This window comes from Coenobita brevimanus, chromosome 71, assembly GCF_032717465.1.
Source record: "Coenobita brevimanus isolate Jiangsu-jjx chromosome 71, ASM3271746v2, whole genome shotgun sequence".
Lineage (NCBI taxonomy): Eukaryota > Metazoa > Arthropoda > Malacostraca > Decapoda > Coenobitidae > Coenobita > Coenobita brevimanus.
The window spans coordinates 39120084-39144238 of NC_137024.1; the positions used below are offsets into that span (position 1 = coordinate 39120084).

The following is a 24155-nucleotide window of genomic DNA, read 5'->3' on the forward strand; positions in this document are numbered from 1 at the left end:
GGACTCGTAATCGGGGGATTGCGAGTTCGAGTCTCGCCCGGGCTGCCGTGCCGGGAGTGGTAGCTCGCTCCTGTAACCCTAGCGGGGCTATATAGTCCAATACAGGGCTTAGCTCGGGGGAACTCCATTTCTCCCATTTTTTTTTTATCAGGGGGAAATTGTGATAACATGGCGCTCGCTCGCTTGTCACACGCTCACAAAGCGCATTTTGCTGATACTACAGTGAGTAAAAAGGGGGGGGGGGGCATTTGATTGAAGGAGGGTAAGACCTTGGACAGTGATAGTGGAATTCACGGGTTTAATCATAATTTTAAAAGTAAAACGGAATAACTGATTTTTGTTCAAAGTTTACCACCTGGGGACACGGAAGGCGTGCATGCACTGGTATGACGGGAAGGACAGGTTGCATATCTGTAATTATAAAGGACCTCAAATTGTCACTTCTAAAATTCCAAACAAATACAGGAAATTAGGAGTCGAATTATCGTGGACTTAGGGGGCTCTCTAGCATCTCATTATTTACCTTGCTTCTGACACGCTGGTATTCTCGACTGTATTATTTATGGTTTATTAATTTTGACTTAAACTTTCTAAGTATCAGAGAGAAAATAGTTAATGTATCGTATACAGAGGAAGTAAATGGCAAGGAATGGTGCCAGAGAACCATGCCAATTAACGTGAATACGTACTGTCCTTTTAAGGCTCTTTGGCAGAATTACCACGCCTGTTTGCTAGTCCACATAGCATTTTCTAACACCACTCCACCACCTCCCCCTCCTTGCCATACCCACTCCACAACCTCCATCTCCTTGCCATACCCACTCCACCTCCTCCCCCTCCTTGCCATACCCACTCCACCACCTACCCCTCCTTGCCATACCCACTCCACCACCTCCCTCTCCTTGATACCCACTCCACCTCCTCCTCTTCCTTGCCATACCCACTCCACCACCTCCCCCTCCTTGCCATACCCACTCCACCACCTCCATCTCCTTGCCATACCCACTCCACCTCCTCCATCTCCTTGCCATACCCACTCCACCACCTCCATCTTCTTGCCATACCCACTCCACCTCCTCCATCTTCTTGCCATACCCACTCCACCTCCTCCCCCTCCTTGCCATACCCACTCCACCACCTCCCCCTCCTTGCCATACCCACTCCACCACCTCCCCCTCCTTGCCATACCCACTCCACCTCCTCCATCTCCTTGCCATACCCACTCCACCACCTCCATCTCCTTGCCATGTCCACTCCACCTCCTCCTCCTCCTATCCATACCCACTCCACCACCTCCCCCCCTTGCCATACCCACTCCACCACTTCCTTGCCTTACCCTAAAAGAAAGTGATACTGCATTCCAGGTGCCGGACTTGATGATGTAACTGAGGCCTTGGACACTCTTTTGGAAGGTACAACTAATGACAGTCTGATTATCATACATGCAGGAACCAGTGATGTAATATGAACTCGGTCTGAAGAGCTCCTGAACAAGTTCAAGTTGATGCTCCAAAGTTACATGAAAAAAAAAAATAATAATAATAATGTTCTCATTTCAAGTGTTCTTCCCAGGATTACAGCAGTCTTCTATTGTAAGGCTTTTAGCTTCAATAATTGTATTAAGTCGCTTTGCCTACAGGAGGCTATTGATTTCATAGACACCTGGATTCACTTTTATCAGCAGCGGGTTGTCTTCGCACATGATGGTCAACACTTATTGTGGTTGGCTGTGCTTGTATCGGTCGTTTATTGGACGATGCAGTGCGTTTTTCTGGCAAAAGGGACTAATCATACGAGGCCTCTTGGCAAGCCAATGTAGACGTCATGACTGATTAACAGACCAATGGAGGCATGGATATTAAGGCTTATCTTGTGAATTTGCATAGCCTGTGAAATAAATTTTTCTGACGTAGAGACTTAAGTTCTTGCTGAAAATTACGATGCAACAGGCATAACAGAATCATGGCTCAGCATGGAACAACGAGGTTTTTAGAGGAGTACAACATACCGGGTTACAATATTTTCAGCAGTGAGAGAAATAATAAAATGGAGAGCAGTGTACTGTTATATATTAAAGTAGGACTTCATTCAGTCATAATTGATAATGTTGACAGTATTTATCTCCACTTGTAATAATAACAATAATAATTCATCATCATGAATAATTGTTGTTATTATTATTATTATTATTATTACTACTAGTGGTAGATGAGGGCACTCACCATCCACTCACTTGATGTTGTGCTGCTTTCGGATAACTCTTTCCTCTCCTCCTTGCTTCCTTCCTCTACTGTCTTTCTTTCCTTCATCCTTTCCTCGTCCTTCTGCCCACATGTGATTTTACACTGCCTTTTCTGTCTTTCTTTCCTTTTAAAATAATAATAATAATGAGCAAGTGCCATATTATTCCTTTTGAGGTGCATGACCTGAAACAAAGCTACTGTAATTTAGTAAAAAAAAAAAAAAAAAAAAAATTAAGTTCATGTAAACAGCAAGTGTCTCAAGTGGCATTACACAATGGAAAACCTCTAGCCACCTCTTAGGGACTGGACCTGATGAGCAGACTATCTGCCTGGTAATGTCTTGGTTGCTACAGAAACAATCTGTGACGTATTTGTGGACTCTAGGCTCCACCTTAAATTACCTCAATAGCTCCACCTTAAATTACCTCAATTTTGTCTAAGAATAATAATAACTGCTTCTTTTGTAACTATACATATATTTTTTTAAGTACAGTAGTTCTACATAAAAAAAAGTTACAAAATAAATCTTTTAGTGTTCAATTTATATCTACTGAACACAGCAATTCTCTAAACATATTACCATATGATTAGCCTGGCAATTTTCCAATACTGCTATTTACAGTGAACAAATTTATATATTTTGGTTTAACTGACCAATTACACAATACCTTTGTTTTCAGTCTCTCCCAAGCATTATAATAATTCTGAGACTGGAGCTTTAAATCACCATAAGTGAGGTTATGAGAAAGTATTTCCTGGAAATACTCCCTATCCATCATTATACCAAGTACTCTGTCAGCAATGGATCTACGACATATACTGACTGAACCCTTAGGCGTTGACAGACTCTTAGTTGTTGCACCCTGCTTGTGTCCATTAGTAGCAACTTCATGCTTGTTGCCATGTGTGCTGCTGCTCCATATAATACTGGCGGGAGAGGGCATCATTTTGCTACCCTCTCTGCCAATTCCATCAACAGAACACTGAGAAAAATCAAAGTGAATGTCTGAATGCAGTAACACTGGTGTGCTTATTTGATATTTTGTTGGGAACTGTACATTCTGTAGTTTTTCTCTGAATCTTTCAAAAAGGGCTCGTTGCATAGCTTCATGGCTGTATGGACACTGACCAATAGTGATAGTCTGTATATACAATGGTGCCTCAAGGAAAAGCATAAGCAATGACCCTTGTACACCAAGAACTGACCATTTAAATAACTTGTCACTACAAGACATGGAAAGAGTTGGGTCACCGCGGCCTGGCTTGGTACGCAATACTCCTGTCACATGATAATTACTGCCTGACAGCTTTGGATCTGCCCTTTCACCAGCAACACATTTTGCTCCAGTTCTATATATATCCACATAAATGTGTCGTGACTCTACGTTCACATTAACTTCATGTGCTTTTTTCTGCAATGAATTAGTATTACTGGATTCATTTATACCACTCTCATTTTTTGCATCTTTCAGTTTATTCACTTCATCATAAACTTCACTGTCATTCTCTTCAGTTTTCACCTTCTTCCTTACTGGTTCTGTGACCAACTTATTCCATACATCACTGTCTGACGACTCATTTAAACATCTCAGAGTGTCATCATTAAAAGAAGGTTGCTGAGCTGTACTGATGATAGCTTTTCCTACACTTTCAATCCAGTCCTGCTTTGGAAATATTGATGCATCGCCACAGGGTGTGTGACTGGAATAAAAATGAAATGAGATACCATGTATAATTCTAAATTTATCCCCAGCTACTTCCATAATACTAGGCTTCCCCTTAGCTGTGTTCTCCACTTGGTCAAGAAGGTAAAGAACAAATGCTCTCCTGGCAACCACTTCAGCATGACTGTCATGAACCAGCAATCCCTCATCATTCATATGTTTCTCACCCAAACATTTGGATCCAGTTCCTAGTGCTACCACCTCTAAGTCACCAGTCTCCTGCATCTGCTTCACAACACATGCCAAAAGCGTCCATTCTTTGTCCTTTGGCTTACCTGTTTTTCTCAGGCTATTGAATTTAGATATACAAGCCTGAGCAACTCGGTCGGCAAACTTTTTATCCCAGGATATATCCATGTTACAAGTTATTAGCTACTGCTTGGGCATATCAAATGTGAGGACTGCATGGAATACCTTATATACTAAGATCACTGACCATTATTGGTTTCAGCCACTGTCAATATCAACATGTCACCACCACCATCTCGATCACCATTATACAGTTAAACCAGCCAACAGGCAGAATGTTACCGACTCTTCTCATACAACAGACGAACAGCAACTGCACCTGGTTGATCCACTCTTCCTGGACACAAGAAAGAAATATTAGATGCAAAACAATAAACATTCATTTTTTAAGTCTAATAATTTCTTTGGATCCCACCACCTACCTTTCAAAATCCTTTACATTGTTCTTCCCTATCCTTTGCCCTAATCCCTTCCCCACCTAAGTCACACAGAATCATCTGGTGAATCATCTGATATAAGAGAGAGAGAGAGAGAGAGAGAGAGAGAGAGAGAGAGAGAGAGAGAGAGAGAGCATCATGGTACAGAAAGGATTCATGGATTTAAGACTCCCTGATTATGAGGTTCTCCTAAGCTGAATAAAATACTCTGATGGTAGAAAGATTAACATAAAAATGATGTCACTGGACTGGATGGATAAATGTGAAAGTCCTACTATGAGCAAAATTTGCTCACTTCCCTGCCAGTTGTGGAGATGAAATATACATTAAAAATGCTATGACATAACAATGTGAGGAACACAACAAGTAAAAATGAGATTGAAGGATACTCTGATGTGAAGGGAAGAAAAAACAAAAAAAGGATGAAAACTGTGCTAGCAGGAGATTGTCAATGAACTTTTGCTTGAGATGGTGCTTTTTTTTCTGTTATGTTTATTGCATGTTTACATAGCAACAATATTTATGTTCAAAGGTGCAATGCATATTATAAGCTAGAAAGACACATTAATATGTACTCTGTACAAGGATGAGGACACCAAAGCAATATACTGTGTATCAGAATTAACTCTCTTGTGATTGCAATATCTTTTGTACAGTGATCTCTCAATTACCTGAGTTATATGGGGGAAAGGTGGATCAGATAACCCAACATGTCGGCTAATCACGGCTAACAAACACACATACCCATGACAAATGCAACAGAAATACCTCAAAAAGAATACAAAACTGTACTATGTTTTTATGCTTTGACAGAATCCTGAGGCCGGTAGTAAAACTGGCTACGAGATAGCTATGTGTTAATGAATGGAGCATCAGGTTGGTAACGAAACTGTATGAAGGGGCATCTACATAACTGAGTGAGCGGAAAGGTAAGTAAGGAATTCTCAGTCAGTGTTGTTATACATCAAAGCTTGGTGCTGAGTCCACCCCTTTTCAGTTGAGCACTTGAGACACTGCCAAGACAGCTTTGCTGTGGGCTAACATGGGAGCTGTTACATGATGATAATGATTTTGTTAACTCTTGCTGTGTTGATTCTTTGTAAGGTGGTTTACCTCCCCTGTCACTGTTTTATAACCAATGTAAATAGTACATCATATGAGGCTTGCAGCCTGTACTGCACAAACCTTCACTGTCCCTCATATGAGGTCTGCAGACTGGCAAGGGTTAAGGGGGCTGAGCGCATTGAGGAAGTAAGAAAGAAATTTGAGAGATGGAAGCAAAAGGACAAAAGTTGATACTGGGAAAACAAATGTCATAGTCAATAGGTGTGCACGTGGAAATGTCATGGAAAAAGGTGGTCCTGTACTGTGTGTAGAAAGGGAGCTGGGAGAAATTTTGTCCTCTGTACCATTTGTACTTTTGTAGATGAGTCCATTAAAGATGCAGTGGTGCTACAGCAGGCTTTAGGAAGCAAGAAATGTTCATTCTAAGACATACATGGTATCCAGGCTATGGACAACAGAATGGACAGTGTCAACAGGGGAGATGGCACTTGGACTGCACGGAGAAGCTTTGTCATCTGGGGAATATGTTAGAGTAGGAGGAGGAGTTGAGGCTAGTTCCAAAGCTAGAATAAAAAATGGATGGAAGAGTCTTTTGTGGTAGGTGGGGGCACTCACCATCCACTCACTCAATGTAGTGCTGCTTTGGGTGTCTGCCCTTTCCTCTCGTCTTTCCCTCCTCTTGTGTCTTTCTTTCCTTCTTTCTTTCCACTTCCTCCTGCCCATGGGCGACTCTACACTAAGTGACAAGCCAAATAGTTTCCTGTACACCAGGAAACCATTTACTATGCTGGGTGGTAACCATATGACCAAATTATGGCACCTGGTGGTTTAGTGGGTAATTAAGGTGCTCCAATCAGATTGAGCCAGTGTAGGTATATAATTATCCAAGGAGTGGTTGGAATTTATTGCTCACATAATGCCACTCAGGGATGAGTCAGGCTGGTCAGGACCAACTTGCCTAGCCACGGGTTCCTACACTCCTCATTGGGCGACATAGGATTGGATGATGGATAGAAGGATGAAGAGTCGTACAAACTGTTATTCTCCTGATCGTGGAAGGGCTATCCTCTCATGACAAGAATACCCTCTACAAAACATGAGCGAGAAGCGTTATGCTGAATGGCCTGCAAGTGATAAGGATATATCGCATATAAAATGAAACACAATGAGAGTGTCGAGGTGGTTGAGTAGGGTCTAACACAACTAAAAATTGTGTAAGTAAGGAATTTGGCATAAGAAATTTCAAAAAGGTGATGCAAACTAAAAAGCTAAGATGGTCGGGACATGCTGTGAGAAGCAGAAGATAACTGGTTGAGGAGGCACACAAGTATCTATGAGTAGAGAAGAGTGCCAAGAGGCAGACTGAGGAAGATGTGGGGTTAGGTCTTGCAAGGACATCTCTAAACTAGAGATTCTGGCAAGGAAGAAGCTTACAATTATAACTTATGGAAAGCTGCCATCCATCAAAAGGGCCTACATGGTCAATGGTCTTTAAACAGCAATGTGTCTACATCTTTCTTGTACCGTATCAACTTGTCCAACAACATCAAATGTCATGTAAAACTTTCATTGTCTTAATTCTTTGGTAAATTTCTGATTTCAATCATTCTGTGATTTAAACAAAATCTAGCTTTACCCAATCGATTTTGGTGCAGTTTGTTCAAACCTGACATCTCTTTTGTTAGCAAATTACTTGCTTTTGAAACACAGCTCCTCAACCTACTTCAAATATTAGTTAGTTTAAATAAAAGTGGGTGACAAAATAAATCACAAAGAAAATCTAACCTGACTAAACTAACCCAATTATCTTAAGCCTTTTTAAGACAAATATTATTGGCTAAGGGAAGCTGATTTTCCATGAGTACAGTACTTTTTCACTCAAAAACACAACCTGTTGTCATCAATTTCTGACAGAACTGACATCTCAAACTGAGTCAAATCTTTTGACCATAACTCGAATACAAGTACCCCTCGATTTACACGAGTATTGTGTTCCAGAAGTCATGTAATTTGAATTTCGTGTAATCCAAACAAATTTTCCAATATTAATACAAGTTAAGTGAAGGAGATCGGTTCTGTGAACTTTCTAGAGTACTATATTATAAGTAAAATACTATTATACTATACTTCCACACTTTCAATCTCCTGCTGCAGGTTTAAAGACTTCCTGCTCCTGTTCACTGCACTTCCATTAACTCCAGAGGTAGAAGGACACTTGGAGGCCACAAAGAATCAGACGAAGGTAAGTTAGGTAACAAAAAAAATGATGTAAACACTGGTGAGGCTGCACAGTGATGCTGACATGAAGCTGGTACAACAGTGAATGTGTTTGGTGGTGTTTTTTCATCCTCCACTGGGAGAAGACAGTGTAATACCTCTGGCGGCTGCAAAATGAAATGCCCCATGATGCATTTCACCTTCTCTTAAATAATGTTATTTAAAAAGAACATGTAAACAAAAAGACATTTTTTTTACACTGGGTTATTTCAAAAACATGTAATTTAAACTCCTGTAAACTAAGAGGTACCTGTAATACCTATTACAGTATTCTCAATATCACAATAATCAGACTGAGATGCTTTATTGGCAACGTAAACACAAAATCAAGCTTCCTAAATGCCTTTAGTTTCTTCTGAATACTGAGCACTGCATATACTTTCTTTTCACTTCACTTTTGTAGAAGACATCAGTAATCTGATATAGTTAAGAAATAAAAACAACTAGCAATTTCATGACAAAAAAGAAGAGAAATATTATTGAGAACACAAACATTCCTTGCTCAAAAGCAAGCAACACAATTAGCTGTGCTTAGCCCCTTTGTCTCTCAGGAGGTTAACAGCTGACACTTGACATGGACAAATCAAACAAACTACTGTACAAGTTCTCCAGAAAAAGGAAAGGCTGTTAACCCATGAGTCTTTTATAAAAGTTAATGCAAAAAAGAAACAACCCTGTAAAATCTGTCCTTTCTAAATAAAACTAAACAAACAAGTACGCAAAGTTCTTGGTCTGTTCATTTCAGGATGTCCCAACACTATGCTTAAAGACTGGAGGTCATAGGCAATTTGGAAACACAGACTAAGGAAGACAGTTCTATTAATGATCATTTCCATTCAAGCACAACTAAGGGTACTAGGCTGACTCTTGCATTGGAGAGGGAGAGAAAAGGGGTGGGAGTGTATAGTAATATGGGTACTGAATGCTCGCCATAACTGTTTTAGCTAAATTATTGACTATGCATACATGGTTTTTCATTCCCTAATTATTGGAAAGAAGCTAATTTCCAACAAAGTCCAAAGAAAGGAAGTTTCTCAGGTCCCTCTGGTTACAGGCCAATAACTATCACACCTTTTCTTGGTAAAGTACTTGAGACTGTCATTAATATGCACAATACTATACATCTTGAATCTGACAACCTAATTATAGCTGGTTTGTTTTCATCTGAGGGAACTTGGTCACTTTAACATCTTTAATACTAAGTCACTGGTGCATGAAATGTTGAGCCTTAGTTATGAGGTAGGAATGAGTCTCCTTGGTTACTTGTCAATTTATCCTCCAATCTGACTACACCTGGCCACCAAATCAACTGAAAAAGTGGTTAGGAATCTTTGTCAGATGGTTTTTGTTACAAAAGATCCACTGTAGATTTACTCAATCTCTTTACTCATACCATCCATCATTCAACCGACTAAATATGGGCAAACCCATGCAGTAGCCTTTGATATTTCTAAAACTCTCAACAAAGTGTGGCACTGTAAGATCCACTGTTGATTTACTCAATCTCTTTACTCATACCATCCATCATTCAACTGACTAAATATGGGCAAAACCCATGCAGTAGCCGTTGATATTTCTAAAGCTCTCGACAAAGTGTGGCACTGTTCCGTGTTATCCAAACTCCCTTGCTATGGCCTATTACCTTTTGTCCCACTGATTTCCTCATATCTCAGCAACAGAAAGATAAAAGTAGATGATGTATATTCAAACTGCCACTCAATTCATGCCAGCATACCACAAGGATTAGTCCTGACTCCAACCCTCTTCCTAATTCATATTAAAGATATCTTTTTTGTTTCCGTTCGTTCGTTTTAAGATTTCCTCCACCTATAGTGGAGGCCGGGCCATACATTAGCCCGTTTCCCCCCCCCCCCATAATGCCATTCACTTATATGCAGATGACTGAATGCTTCCCAGTTCGTTCACATTTAAACACCCATGCACAAAGTCTGATATCTCTAACTCCCAACTCAGTACTGCAATTTCCATAAATCAACACTTACCTAAGATCAATGAATGGTGACAAAACTGTCTCATTTAATGCCAGGAAAACCAAATATATCCAATTTACTAATACATTAGACAGATAATGCTTGATTCCTATAATACCCTCAATGCAACTAATATTCCTCTCTAAAAGTATTAACATTCTCAATGTTTAGCTTAACAATACAGGCATACCCCAATTTAACGATGCAATTGGTTTAGTAAAAACCTATCGCTAGGTGGAGTATCGTATCTTTGGGTAGATTTAACATACTGTAGTACAGGGATGCATTTTCGTGCCTTGGGTTTCCCCCCCAACCAAGTCCTAAACCCACCCAAATCAGTTCAAAAACAAGTTTCTAGCTAACCTAAACCCTCAAATAGCTTTAAAACAAGCAAAACTAAGCATAAAAGCAGTTTATAACTCACCTAAACCCAAAAATACAATCTGAAAATCATCAAAAATAAGTCTGGAAAAAAGCAAACTTAGTAAACTGTACCCCAAAATGACAAAGTTCACCCCACCTATGACTAAAATACATTAATCTAAGTCTAAAAACAATTTATAAATTAGCTTAAATACAAAATTTAAGCATAAAATATCATCAAAACTGGTAAAAAAAAAAATTATTATTATTATTACAGGGTTTGGCCATTGTTCAGGGGAGAAGGGTGGCATTTCTACCCCCATCGCTATGCTAGGGTATCACATCTAGACGTATAGTATCTCACGGTCTGCCTGTACCCTCAGTTGAACCTCTCACATTAGAACCTCTCACATAGTAACTTGGGTTACTGTACAGAATTAATATCTTCTTCACTGACGAGGAGTTGGCTATAATTTACATGAGTCATGTGCCCTCTCAGCTTGAATACTGCTCACCCTTGTGGAGCGGATATAGAGAGGTTGCACTAAATGGCAAAATTCAGAACAAAACTCTATCTATCTATCTATCTATATACCTAGGCTGCTTCCCCCATGGAAAGGGAGGTAGCCGAGACAGGACGACACACTCCCCATTTACTCATCCATTCAAACAGTCATTTGCATCTTAGCCCCAAAGGGGAGAAGAGACAGATCCTCACCGCACCACATCACACATGGGTCAACTGTGCAGTGCAATCAGTGACATCCGCAGCAGGGCCCGACGGCAGAGCTGGTTTACCCCTGCCACATCATAATAGACCCATCCCCTTACTCGCACCTGACCTGACTAGCTAATCAGAACAAAACTATAAGAATAATAACCCAGCAATTAAAAAGGAACTACCTCCCTGACAAATAAGATGGAATGTTGCCTCCCTTGCATTATTTTACAGATAAATTCATGGCAAATGATCAAATGAAGTTGCACCCACTGTGCTACCTCTCCATGCCTTCCCCTGTGCTAGACGGGCATCTGGTAGTGCCCATGACTGGACTGTCACACTGCCATACTACAAAACTTCTGCCTATCAGAATTCATTTATTCCCTGAACCTTGGCACCTGGTGGTTCTGTGGGTAATTAAGGCACTCAAATCTGACTGAACCTGTGCAGGTTTATATCCAAGGGGTGGTTGGGGTTTATTGCTCACATAATGCCACTCAGGGATGAGTGGCTGGTCATGTTCAATGTCAGGACCAACTAGCCTAGCCTCGGGCTCCTATGCTCCTCATGGGGAAATGCAGGATTAGATGATGATGATGACTAGTACTCTTTGGAACTCACATCCTCAGATTAGTTTCCCATTAAACCTCAACCTACAGCAGTTTAAGTCCACTGTTAAAAATTTTCTAAATGAATGGGGGACACCTATGATATAGTGTACTGATTTTTTTAAAATTTGTATTTCCTTCTGTCTTTCTCTCCATCATTCTTTTCTCTTCCTTCTGTCTGTGAGTGACTCTACACTGAGCGACAAGCAAATAGTTTCCTGTACACCTGAAAATCATTTACTATGCTTGGTAGTAAACATATAACCAAATTATGGTGCCTGGTGGTTTAGTGAGAAATTAAGGCACTCCAGTCGGATTAAGCCGGGGCAGGTTTATATCCACTGGGTGGTTGGGGTTTACTGCTCACGTAATGCCACTCAGGGATGAGTAACACTGGTCACTCTCATCTTAAATGTCAAGACCAACTTGCCTAGCCCCAGGCTCCTACACACCTAATGGGGCAAAACAGGATTGCACGATGATGATGATGATAATAGATGACTGATGATGTTGACTGATGAGTGATGATGATGATAACTGATGACTGATGATGATGAATGATGACTGACTGATGATTGATTGATGATGACTGATGACATGATGATTTGACTGGTGATTGATGACTGATGATGATATGACTGATAACTGATGATTGATGATGATGACGACTGATGACTGATGATGATTTACTTCCTCTGTTCATCTGTTTAAAAAAAAAAAAAAATGCAAACAAAAAGTTCAATCAAAATGTTTACAAAGGTCTACATTTAATTCAAGGTAGGACACAATGACTATGTTATTCTATGTTCTTTAATGTGCCTTAACCTCTAATTTGAAAAAGTTTATGTACCTGAACTAGGTGAAGTGAGAGTTGGTGGCAAAAGAAGCAGTGTTGAGAATGGGTATTAATACTAATGATCAGCTGAAGTGCTTGTTTATGTAAGCAGCATGGTACATAACAATCATGCATGGCCTGGAGGGTGGTGTCTTTGCCATGGGTCTACCCCCAAGAGGCTGTCGAAGCAGAAGAGGACAGCATGGATGCCAAACCACTGCAAAATCCCCCGGTCCCTCACGGGGCCCCGAGAACCTGGGAGTGGCTTCTGTCGCCCGGGGAAGTACCACATCTCTCAACACAACACACACAACAACATCATTTTTTCTACACCAAGAAATGACTCCCCGGCAGTCATTTCTTGATGATTTCTTCTAGCCAGAGACACAGACAGCAATCCAGGACCCACCAACAAATACATATGTCCAGCATGCTCAAAACCTATCACTTCGAGCCAACAGACAAAGGGTTCAGTTCAGTGCAATTCCTGCAAGAACTGGACCCATTACACCTGCACAACACTTACATCCAGAAAACATTACACAAACACCTGGACCTGCACCTTATGCTCCTTCCCCCCACCCACTAACCCACCCACCAACCACACTCCTACTTCCTCCATGCCTCCTCAGCCTATCCCAATGATCCTTCCCATACAATCCAATCCCCCAGCCCCTCCCATTCCACCCCAGTCTAATTCACCCCAACCCTCAACTACATTGCAATTCTCCTACCCCTTCCCCTCCACCCACACCCCCACCTCCCCCCCAGCTACAGCACCCAACACACATTGCACACACAACATAAACGTCCTTCAAATAAACACAGATGACATAAACACCAAAAAACATACACAATTCATCGACCAACAAAACATACACACTGCCATCTTACAAGAAACAAAACTACAAAGAAAACAAAAAACACCTACAGTTCATAATTTCACCACCATTAGACAAGACTGGGCCGACAGCGGTGGCGATGGACTTATCACCCTGGTACGCAAATCCATCAACTTTTCAGACACCAGCGCACACACAAAATCACTTCTCCCCCCACGTGACACCACAACAGAAATACAATCAATTAAAATATGCACTGGTAACAAATCAGTACCACACAATTACTCTTCACAAATACACCACATCACTAACATACCCAACATCATCCTGGGTGGTGATTTCAACACCAAGGTGTCGGCCTGGCATGTCAACAACCTGACACAGACAGAGGGCTGGTACTACAATCCCAAACAGATAATCTTTTCATACTCAATAATCTCCATCAACATACCAATATCCCACACCAAGACCTCTTCTTCCCATCATCCCCAGACATCACCTTTTGCTCCACAAACCTCGCCCCCACAACATCCTGGAGAGTGGTCAGAGCCCTTGGCTCTGACCACCTCCCATTCATCACTACCAAAACCAGAATCACCCCAGCTGGCCACAGACACACATACACTAATTATAAGAAAGCCAACTGGGAGGCCTTCACAACTGAAACAGAACAACTTTTGAAACAATAAACATTACATCCATCACAAACATCAACACTGCTGTGCACACTGTCAATACAGTTTTTCAAAATGCAGACAAATGACACATCCCTAGAGGCAACAGAAAGAGAGGCAACCCCAACATCACACTAGAAATTCAAGGCCTCAGCAGTCAACGGGACACACTACGACACTCCCCAACACCCCATACACATGACACCGTACAACAAATACAAGAACTCAACACTCTGATAAACAATAATATATCAGAACAGCAAACACTAAACTGGAATAACTGTCTCCAAACACTTAATCACAAAACAAACACCAGCAAACTCTATAAAACACTAAACAGCATTACACTCTCCAACAGCAACACTACGAAGTCACATGCTACCATCACAACAACAGACACCATACCTTCAAACAAACAACAAGCAAACACTCTCAACAATAACTTTTCACATGTCAGCCATCTGGACCCCCACTGCGACAACCGACGTGTCATCCGGCGTAAGAGACGGTTCCCCACAGACCAAGACTTTGCAACTTTCACTTACAACCAGACGAGGCCCATCATAGGCAACCTTGGGCATTCATCTGCCTGTGGACCAGACAACATAGGTAGCATACACCTTGAACACCTTGGACCACAAGGCATGCAAGCACTCGTGAGCATGTCAAGCCGCAGCTGTTCACACAACATAATACCAAACACCTGGATGCATGGCATTGTCATCACTATCCCCAGGCCCAACAGGGGCCCCACATTGCCTTCCTCATGCTGCCCCATTGCACTCCTCTGCTCCCCCTCCAAAGTCACTGAATGACTAGTACTACAGCTAACTGCACCTCACACCCCCCCTGGCCCTGTCACAACGTGGTTTTGGGCTACTACACTCCACAAACACTCTTCTTGCAGACCTTACACAGAGAGTTTTTGATGGCATGAATTCAGTTAGGCCACCACACAGAGCACTCCTGGTCACACTGGACATTGGCAGGGCTTTTGATGCCATCCCCTGCCACAACCTCACAAGCAAATTATTCAACACAGACATGCACAGTAACACAAGGAGTGGCTGGCAAACTGCTTAGCAGGCAGATGTGCACATGTAGCATTTGCCGGTCAGCCTTTGAACATTGGAGGCTTCACAGGCGGCATCCCCCAAGGATCTGTTTCGTCCCCTACTCTCTTTAACCTACAGTATACATGAACGACATACCCACACCCCACACACCACAGATGAACATGGCTTCCTATGCAGATGACATAACACTTACATGTACACACTAAAACGCAAACACAGCCGCACACATCCTCCAACCTTACCTCAACACATTACACGAATGGTTCACCACAAACAGGCTCTACAGTGACCCTTCTCACAAACTGGACAGCAGAACACAGTCAAATTCCACACCTCACCATAAGTGACACTCCCCTACCACACACACACACACCCAAAATCCTTGGTGTGACATACAATGCATCAATGTCATTTGAACAACACATCACAAACATTAAACATAAATCAACACCAAGACTCAATGCCTTGAGGTCATTTGCCCATACAACATTTGGACACAACAAAGAAACCACCACCACAGCATACAAACAATATATATGTTCAGTGATAAATTATGCATGCCCTGCTTGGACTTCTAACCTCACTAACACACACTACAACACTCTACAGACCATACAGAACAAGACCCTAAAAATAATCACAGGCTGCACAGCTACTACACCCTCAGAACACCTACACCAAGAAACCAAAGTCCTCAAAGTCAAGGATCATCTAGACATGACAGGCACCCAAATTCTTGCTGCAGCCTCCACAAACCCACACCATTCACTACACTACATGGCAGCACATCCACGCACACCAAGATGCATCAAAACAACACCCAGCACACGATATCATACACACATACTGTCATCTCTCCCCCCTCGCCCACCTCAGACCAGCTTCCAGAAGCATATCCCTCAAAATCACTCGCCGCTCCATTCAGTCACTTAAAGACAGTACACAGCTGCATGCACAGCCTCCTGATATCCACCCTTCTGAATCCTATCTCCCTCGTGAGGACAGGGTCCACCTGGCCAGGCTGAGTTGTGGGCATCATCCAGCCCTCTCAGGTTATCAGAAGAGGATGGATGACTCTGTCGCTGATCCCTGTCCAGAATGCAACACAGCACCCCATACTATTAAGCGCATCATGGAAGACTGCATTGCACACAATCACCCACGCCAACACAACATACACTCCTTGAGAGCTCTGTGGGAAAGCCCGGTCACGGTCATAGCCTTCCTTAAGGACTCAGAGCTGTTCGGCCAGACTGCCTAGGGAACAACTACTACTACTACTACCACCAGGGAAAAAAAAAAAAAGAAGAAGAAGAAGAAGCAGATAAAGAAGAAGGAACAGCCAACTTTGTATTCATTCTTTGCTGCTACTACCTCAAATACAGATAAGGCTAGTCCATCAACAAGTTCAGCACTTGCGACCTCATCAACATCAGCACCACAATTATCAGAAGACACAGCTACTGCTTTGGCTGCTGAAGAAAAAAAAGCATCAATTAGCAGCTAACAATGACATCCACCATGCAGTTTCTCGAAAACTCACATCAGGAGATCAAGTTTTCTTTAGGAAGACTTGGATACCACAAGCAAAAGAAGGCTTTCCATGTTCTACACACACAAAATCAGGAGCTGTCAGTCAGCATCGTTTGCTTCTCCATCACCCACATGAGTTCCCATGGCTAGCGGCCAGCAGAGTGATTCGTAAATAAGGTGCATTTTGTGTTCCAAGAGTGCTTTTTCTCTCATTGGGAGTAGGTGGTCGATCTGGTGGACATAGGCAAAGTGCTTGGACATTTGTTACCCAGCCATTGACACAATTTGATGATTTGACTGGAAAGAATGGTGCATTATCCCTTCATCAAAAAAATAAATAAAATAAAATAAAATAAAATAATAATAAAACCAGTGTACTGTCAATGGAAGAGTTTGAAAGAACTTACATAAATGGACAAGGTACACGTGATATACAATCAAAACTAAATGCAGCTCACGGCAGAAAGTTCAGAGGAATAGAAAACTACTGATGCCTCTCGTGGATAGTGTTGACCTGTGCTCGACAAAAATCTCCTTATAAGGCCACCGTGGAGAGAGTGGATGTACTGTACAAGTGCTGACGGAGAAAAGCCTTGTGAAAATGATGGAAACTTTCGTGCACTGCTGTGGTACAGACTTGCGGGAGGAGATTCAGGTCTTAATGAACATTTTTCTGTTGCAAAAGGTAATGCTTCTTATCAGTCACCACAGATTCATAATAAACTCACTTAAGCTGCTGGTTCATTGGTGCAGCAAAATGTGATCAAATGAATAATAGTGCAAGATACTGGTCATTGATTGCAAACGAAACAACTGACAGATACAAATGAGAAAAGATGGTGATTGAGATTTGGTATGTGCTTCCAGATGCCTCAGGAGTGTGCCACTGTTATGAAGATCCAATTTCTATTTAAGACATGTACTCTGAAGCAAAAACAAATTAAGATGTACGAAATGGAGATGAAATAGCTCTCCCTGGTGATGTTATTGGAGGAATCCTATTAAAATTGGAAGAGGATTTTAGTCTGGATCTCTCTGTCTGTGCTGGACAAGTTTATGATGGAGTTAGTACAATGTCAGGCAAATGAGTTGATACTGCTTCAGCATTCCGAAATCACGCTGCACATGCACACTATTTTCATTGTGCAATGCACTGTTTAAATTTGAGCGCAAATGCTGTGTCCATCTTACCAGTTCAGCATGCACAAGAAATTGTGTGGGAAATATCGACATGCTTCAGATCCAGCACCAAGAGAACAGACTTAATTAAGGACTGCATTGATAAATCTGATAACACAAAATATCATCTAAGAAACAGCCCACTTTTATGAAACACGCTTTACTGAGAGGCACACAGCTGTAAGCGCTTTGAGAAGCTTGCTCCCATATGTGATGCAAGCTCTCAGTAAAACGAAGACCTGGCACTCAAGAGATGCCAGGAAGACTGCTAATCTTGAAAGGTCAATATGTAAATCTGACTTTATTGTTTTCTTGCTGATTCATAAAAAGGTTTCTTTCATATTGCTACCTGTAACTCGTGCTCTGCAGAAAATACAGTGTGACCTTGTGGACGCAATGTCTAACGTTACTGGTCTCTTAAACTACTTGAAAAATGTTAGGAAGGAGGAAAGTTTTCAAGCTTGTTTGACAAAGTCAAAGAGGTCACTGAAATGCTTGGTGAAGAACTGATAAAGCCCTGAACAGCTTCATGGTTAGTGTACAGACCAACTGCGGAAGCTACTAACTCGACTACTGAAGAGTAACGGTACTGCAGAATCAATTACTATTATCCTACACTTGACATGGTAATAGTATACACTGAACATCGGTTTGGTGAATGCCAAAAACAAGCAGTCAAGACTGATTGGTTAATTCCAAGTATCTCATGCTCATCATCAGTCAGATTCAAAGAACAGTGGGAACAACTCCAGTCAGCTTTACATTTGTATACAGATCTTCTGCTAGACCCCAAAGTTGTTATCAAAAGTGAATTCAAGTAGTGGAGAAAGAAATGGGAGAAAGTTGCAGGTAACAAAATGCCATCAACTGCTCCATCTGCCTTAAATCAGTGTACAGTAGTAGTTTTTTCCCAAATATACATTTGCTTCTTCAGGCTGTAGCCACTGCAGAGGCTGAGCACATGTTTTCAAAACATGAGCCAGCTCTATCTGCAACACGGTCACCAATGGAAGAGAGTCTCTTGGATACCCTTCTACTTCTTCAAGTGCATAGGTTAGACACACCTACACTGTACAGTGTCTGATGTGATTAATAAATACGCTCAATCTTCACCCTGTAATATCGTTTTTTCATTAGCCATTTCCTTTTATTTATACAGGCATTCTTGTTTGAAATATATTGTAATTTTTATGTGAGATACTATCACCAACTGCGATAACTGTAAATTGTAATGGACCAAAATGTTTGATTAATACATGTCCTTTATATTTGTTTGTTTGTTTCATTTGCGTAATCTTTCTGACAAATATACATGGACCAACCAGTATTATATAAGGTCATTCCTGACACAAATCACAGGAAATTCCAGAACCTCAAAAAATATAATATTTCAGCACTTCTTCAAACCCCTGCATTAGGTCCCAGGCACTGATCAATAATAACTGTCCCCCCCCCCCCAATGAAAATTCCTGGCTATACCCTTGACCCACAATCAGTCTCCCACCTTAGCAGCACCTACAGCACCGATGAGGGGTCCCACGCATACTTGTGACTGATTCCTAAGTTGGAGAGAGTAGCCAGGTCCTTCTCACTCAGATCAAAATCCAGATGGATATTTTCCCGGATGTGGCTGGCACTGGTGGACTTCGGCAAAACACCTGGCAAGAAGACTGACCATTTGAATTGCCTAATACTTGATTTGGGAATTCACTTTATTCATAAAAATAATAATAATAATAACAATAATAATGCTTTATTCATAATAATAATAATAATAATAATAATAATAACAATAATAATGCTTTATTCATAATAATAATAATAATAATAATAATAACAATAATAATGCTTTATTCATAATAATAATAATAATAATAATAATAATAATAATAATAATAGTCATTGTCACCTTAAATTTACGCTCATGTTAAATTAACCCTCATCTTAAATGTGAAGACCAACTTGCCTAGCCCCGGCTTCCTACGCTCCTCATGGCAACATAGCATTGGATGATGGATGGATATTTGGATAATAATGGTGTACAGAAAACCATTTGGCTCGTCACTCAGTGTGACCGTACACTGAGTGACAAGCCAAATGGTTTCCTGTACACCTGGAAGCCATTTACTACATTGGGTGGTAACCATATAACAAAATTATAGCACCTGGTGGTTTAGTGGGCAATTAAGGCGCTCCAATAGGATTGAGCCAGTGCAGGTTTATATCCAAGGGATGGTTAGGGTTTATTTCTCACATAATGCCACTCAGGGATGAGTGAGGCTGGTTACTTTCATCTTATATGTCAGGACCAACTTGCCTAACCCAGGGCTCCTATATTCCTCATGGGGTAACACTGGATTAGATGAAGAATGAATGAATGAATGATTAATAATAATTAATAATAATAATAATGCAAAATAATGATGATGATGATGATGATGATGATAATAATAATAATAATAATAATAATAATAATAAATAATAATACAGTAAAACCTCTGCAAGTCAGCATCCCACATGTCAGAATTACACATAAGTCATAATGGCACATGAAAATCGTTAATGAAAATAATTTAAAATGTTTCAAATTGGTAAAAAAAAAAAAAAAAAAAAAATCTTGGAAAAATTTCCCGTCATAAAATGACATCTAATGGAAGGCACATCTTGGAATAATGACACATCATTCTAGGCTGTGAGGCTCATGTTGCTCCACCGGTCAGAAAATTCTCGTAAAACTACCCCTAAGATGTGAAATCTTGGCTAAGGGAAGCTATATCTCGGTATAATGACGCATCGGCTCATCATGTTCTAGCTTGTGAGGCCCCGCCAGCCACCTCCCACCCAGTGTTGCTAATATGGCAGATTGCCTGCTAAATGTAGAGGTTAAAAAAAATATCTGGAGAATAATAAATGATTAAGCTTATTCTATATCTGGCGTACTGTAAAGTTCTATCTAGCATTGTTTTCCTTAATGTTCCCTAATTTCCATCAGTCTGGTAGATTTTTATCACTGTTTAGGCCAGTTTAGCTGATTTCTGTGCTGTACAGTACTGTACATTCCATTTGACAGCGCTGCTAAATCCCACAACCTCCTGCATCACTCTGCCTCGGTCTAGCATCTGCTACCACTCACGTCAGAATGCTCTCACATTCCATTCTGTATTCCGTACTTTTATTCCTAACCAGCATGGCTTCCAAGGCTCCTTCAGGTAGGAAGGGGATGAAGATGAAGACCCTGAGCATTCAAGTGAAGCTGAAAGTTTTGGAAAGGATTGATGTTGGTAGTTCAATGCGTGTCATATGTGCGGTGTTTAACCTGAAGCTGAGCAAGTTTTACGAAATAAAGAAGAACAAGGACAAGTGTGTACTGTACAGTATAAAGTGTAAAGTACAGTATAGTACTGTACTGTGCTTTTGTTCAATGGTGATTATGGTTAAGAAATGTTGCACAGAAGCAATCATATGCTCCCCTAGCTCCTCTACATCCTACCAAGAGGCCCTCCTTATGCTTGGATTACACCTTCTGTAAGCATGGTAAGTGATTTTTTTTTTTTTTTTTTCTGGTTAGTCAGGAATCTCATATTTCCCATAAGTCAGATTTATAGTCAAGTCGGAATGGCCTCAGCCCCAATTATTCTGACATAGAGAGGTTTTACTGTAATAATAATAATAATAATAATAATAATAATAACAATAATAATAATAATATAATGGTTTACTTTGTTTCTCAAAAGCACCAGTTCTCCTAAAAAATATACCATTGCTAAAAATCTCAAAATAACAACATAACTATTGATTCACTAAGTACTGCGTCATAACAGCGACACCTATTAAACCATGTAATCCTTCATCACAGTACCATAACATGATTACAAGTGTTCGGGATCAGAGAAGACTTTAATGGTTTCTTGAATAAAACACCACAGAGGTAGACAGCTTTACAAATATCAGTAGCTTATTACATAATCAGAGTGCTTTACAGTCATCCCTCATTTCTCATGGTTTTGACTTTGCCTACCCTCTACCCGCATCACTCTCCCCTTGTCCCTGAGAAAAAATTCAAGATGTGTGGAAGCAACAAATTTCCCCACCAGGCTCTCTTCCACCTGTCCAGCCAGCCAGCCTGCCCAATGCTCATTCCCTCCACCTCAACCACAATTTCTGTCTCTTCTTCATGTCTCAACCCCAAATGACAGTGTTTATGTTGCTCACAAAACCTTTCCTGCATGTCCACACTCAACACAATCACTCTTTCTCAGACTTGCAGATGCTACTGCATTTTTCATTTGCATCCGAGTCCAATTCATGACATCAAGCTTATGCACTACATGGAATTGTACATGTTGTAGAGCTAAGTTCCGTCACTTTATGCCATGGATCCTAACAGATCACCTAACTCTGATGATTCTAGCACTCCCAAGCACCTGAGAAAGGTGGTAACTCTTTAAGATAAGGAGCAAGTGCTGGATGAGTATGTAAAAAGGAATCTCCTATACTGTGACTGGCTGCAAGCATGCTGTGTATGCTAGTAACCTTGCTAGTGCTACAGCTATACCACTAATGAGAGACAAGGCCTGGGTGCAGATGGATAATGCTGTTCCCATGGAGGACAGTTCTACTCATCCAAACTTTCTTACAGATCTTTAACAAATACAGTAATCTCTCAATTATCCGATGTAACAGAGCCAAAGGCATGTCTGGAGAGAGATGCCAGTGTAAAAGGCCACTACAGTACATTGTACAACACTTATTCCTGGTGTTTTACACAACTCTGTCTGGTCAACCAGACCTATAAACCACAGTCAAATATTTACCATGGTCAAGCAGACCCATCAACCACAGACAAGCAATCACCACTGCAGAGCCATACCCTGCAGTGACATGAAAAAACATGAAAAGAAAAGGGTCCTGTCTGGCAAAAATGTTTTTCGTGGCCATAATTTCCATCCAGAAGTAAGCATTTTGTCCAGATAAAGTGGAAAATTGTATGAATAATGGTTTCCAACAGCTAGATCACAGCGTCTGGATAATGGATTGTTCGGATAATGGACGTCTGGATAATCGTGGGATTACTGTGCAGTACTTTATTCCATTCTGTCCACTGCACTTGATCATCTCTGCATACACCTCATCAACACCTGCAGCCTTCCCATTCTTCAAATAAATCAAAGCACGATGCACTTCTGCTAATGCTATATTTGGTGACACTACATTCCTCTACACACTGCCAAAACCAATCACACTGACTACTGCCCTACTCTCATCATACCCATTCATCAGACTTTCAAAACATCTTTCCATCTGCTCTTTACTTCATCTCAATTTGTTAGCTAGTATTCTTTCACTTTCACCCTCAGACAGTAACACCCACCTTCCTTTCTACATTTTCTCACCTCTTTCCGAACAAGTTTCTTATTTTCAGAGTAATTTGCAATAATTTTTCTTCACAGATCATCATTTACCTCCTTTCTTCTTTTTACTGGTCTCTTATTGCACGGTGAACTCTCACATTTGGCGAGTAAAAGGTGCAAAAAAAAATTCGCCAACCTGGAATTCGCCAAATCTGAACTGAATAACTAATGGGAAAAAAAAACAAATTGTTTCTAGGCATGCATGACTGGACCGATTTTCCACCTATTTTATAACATTACCGGTTGTAAATCATGTGACAAACATACATAACGTGATTCAATTTAATTTATTTTAGCCAAGAAACAATACAAAACAGAAAAACTCACATAAGAAAAGAAAATAATGGGCTTGATGTACACGTGGTGTACGGTGCATGGATGCCTTAGCTGGTACCTGAAGCCTCCCTCCCTGTAGCTTCTGTTGTCCCTTCCTCCTGTGGATCTTCATCTGAGCCAAATCCTTCAAAATCGAAGTCATGTGGAATGCTTGCAATGTTTATATTGTCATCAACTGGGCCTGGATCACTGGAGAGGGAAGCTTCAGTTGGTGCAGTATCTTCACTCTGTCGTCCGCCCAGGTAACGAGTGATGAGCACTTGTTGTTGTTCATTTATTTTCTTATTGTATTCCTTCAAGAAGAAAGATGATATTTCATTCATTTTCTGTACCAGCTGAACATGATCACTCTCACTGGCTACAACAGTCTCTATTTCTTCTTGGAGACGGGAACAGTCACTCAATATGTGAAAGAGTTTTGTCGTTGTCAGTTGCTTGGGAGTCTGTGCATGTTTATCTTCTTGTTCGTTGTCTTCTGTTTCATCATCGCCATCATTATCCAGCATTTCTTCAATGTTCTGTTCAGTGTTTTTGGATATCATCTCACCCAACTGTTCTTCACTGACCCGCCGCGTGCTGGCTATTTTTAGC

At 40.9% G+C, this 24155-nt stretch overlaps 2 protein-coding genes across 2 annotated transcripts in view; both read right to left on the reverse strand.

Annotated features, from left to right (window-relative positions):
* Positions 1-2750: 2750 nt before the first annotated feature.
* On the reverse strand, positions 2751-4382 carry Adat1 (Adenosine deaminase, tRNA-specific 1). The gene has a single exon (XM_080277954.1). It carries the CDS (start codon positions 4322-4324, stop codon positions 2831-2833), a length of 1494 nt encoding a protein of 497 aa, XP_080134080.1. The 5' UTR covers positions 4325-4382; the 3' UTR covers positions 2751-2830.
* Positions 4383-4431: 49 nt separating this feature from the next.
* Positions 4432-24155, reverse strand: part of LOC145406846 (putative oxidoreductase YtbE) — a 79319-nt gene continuing 59595 nt past the window's right edge. Inside the window, exons 8-9 of the mRNA XM_080277955.1 lie at positions 19322-19475; positions 4432-4553 (exon numbers count right to left, since the gene is read on the reverse strand). Of these exons, the coding sequence (XP_080134081.1) occupies positions 19333-19475 (143 nt within the window). The 3' untranslated portion in view covers positions 4432-4553; positions 19322-19332. The remainder of the gene's footprint in view (positions 4554-19321; positions 19476-24155) is intronic.

Bases quoted from the DNA above. Each gene is read 5' to 3' on its own strand.
- Adat1 (XM_080277954.1), bottom strand. From the start codon at position 4,324: ATGGATATATCCTGGGATAAAAAGTTTGCCGACCGAGTTGCTCAGGCT.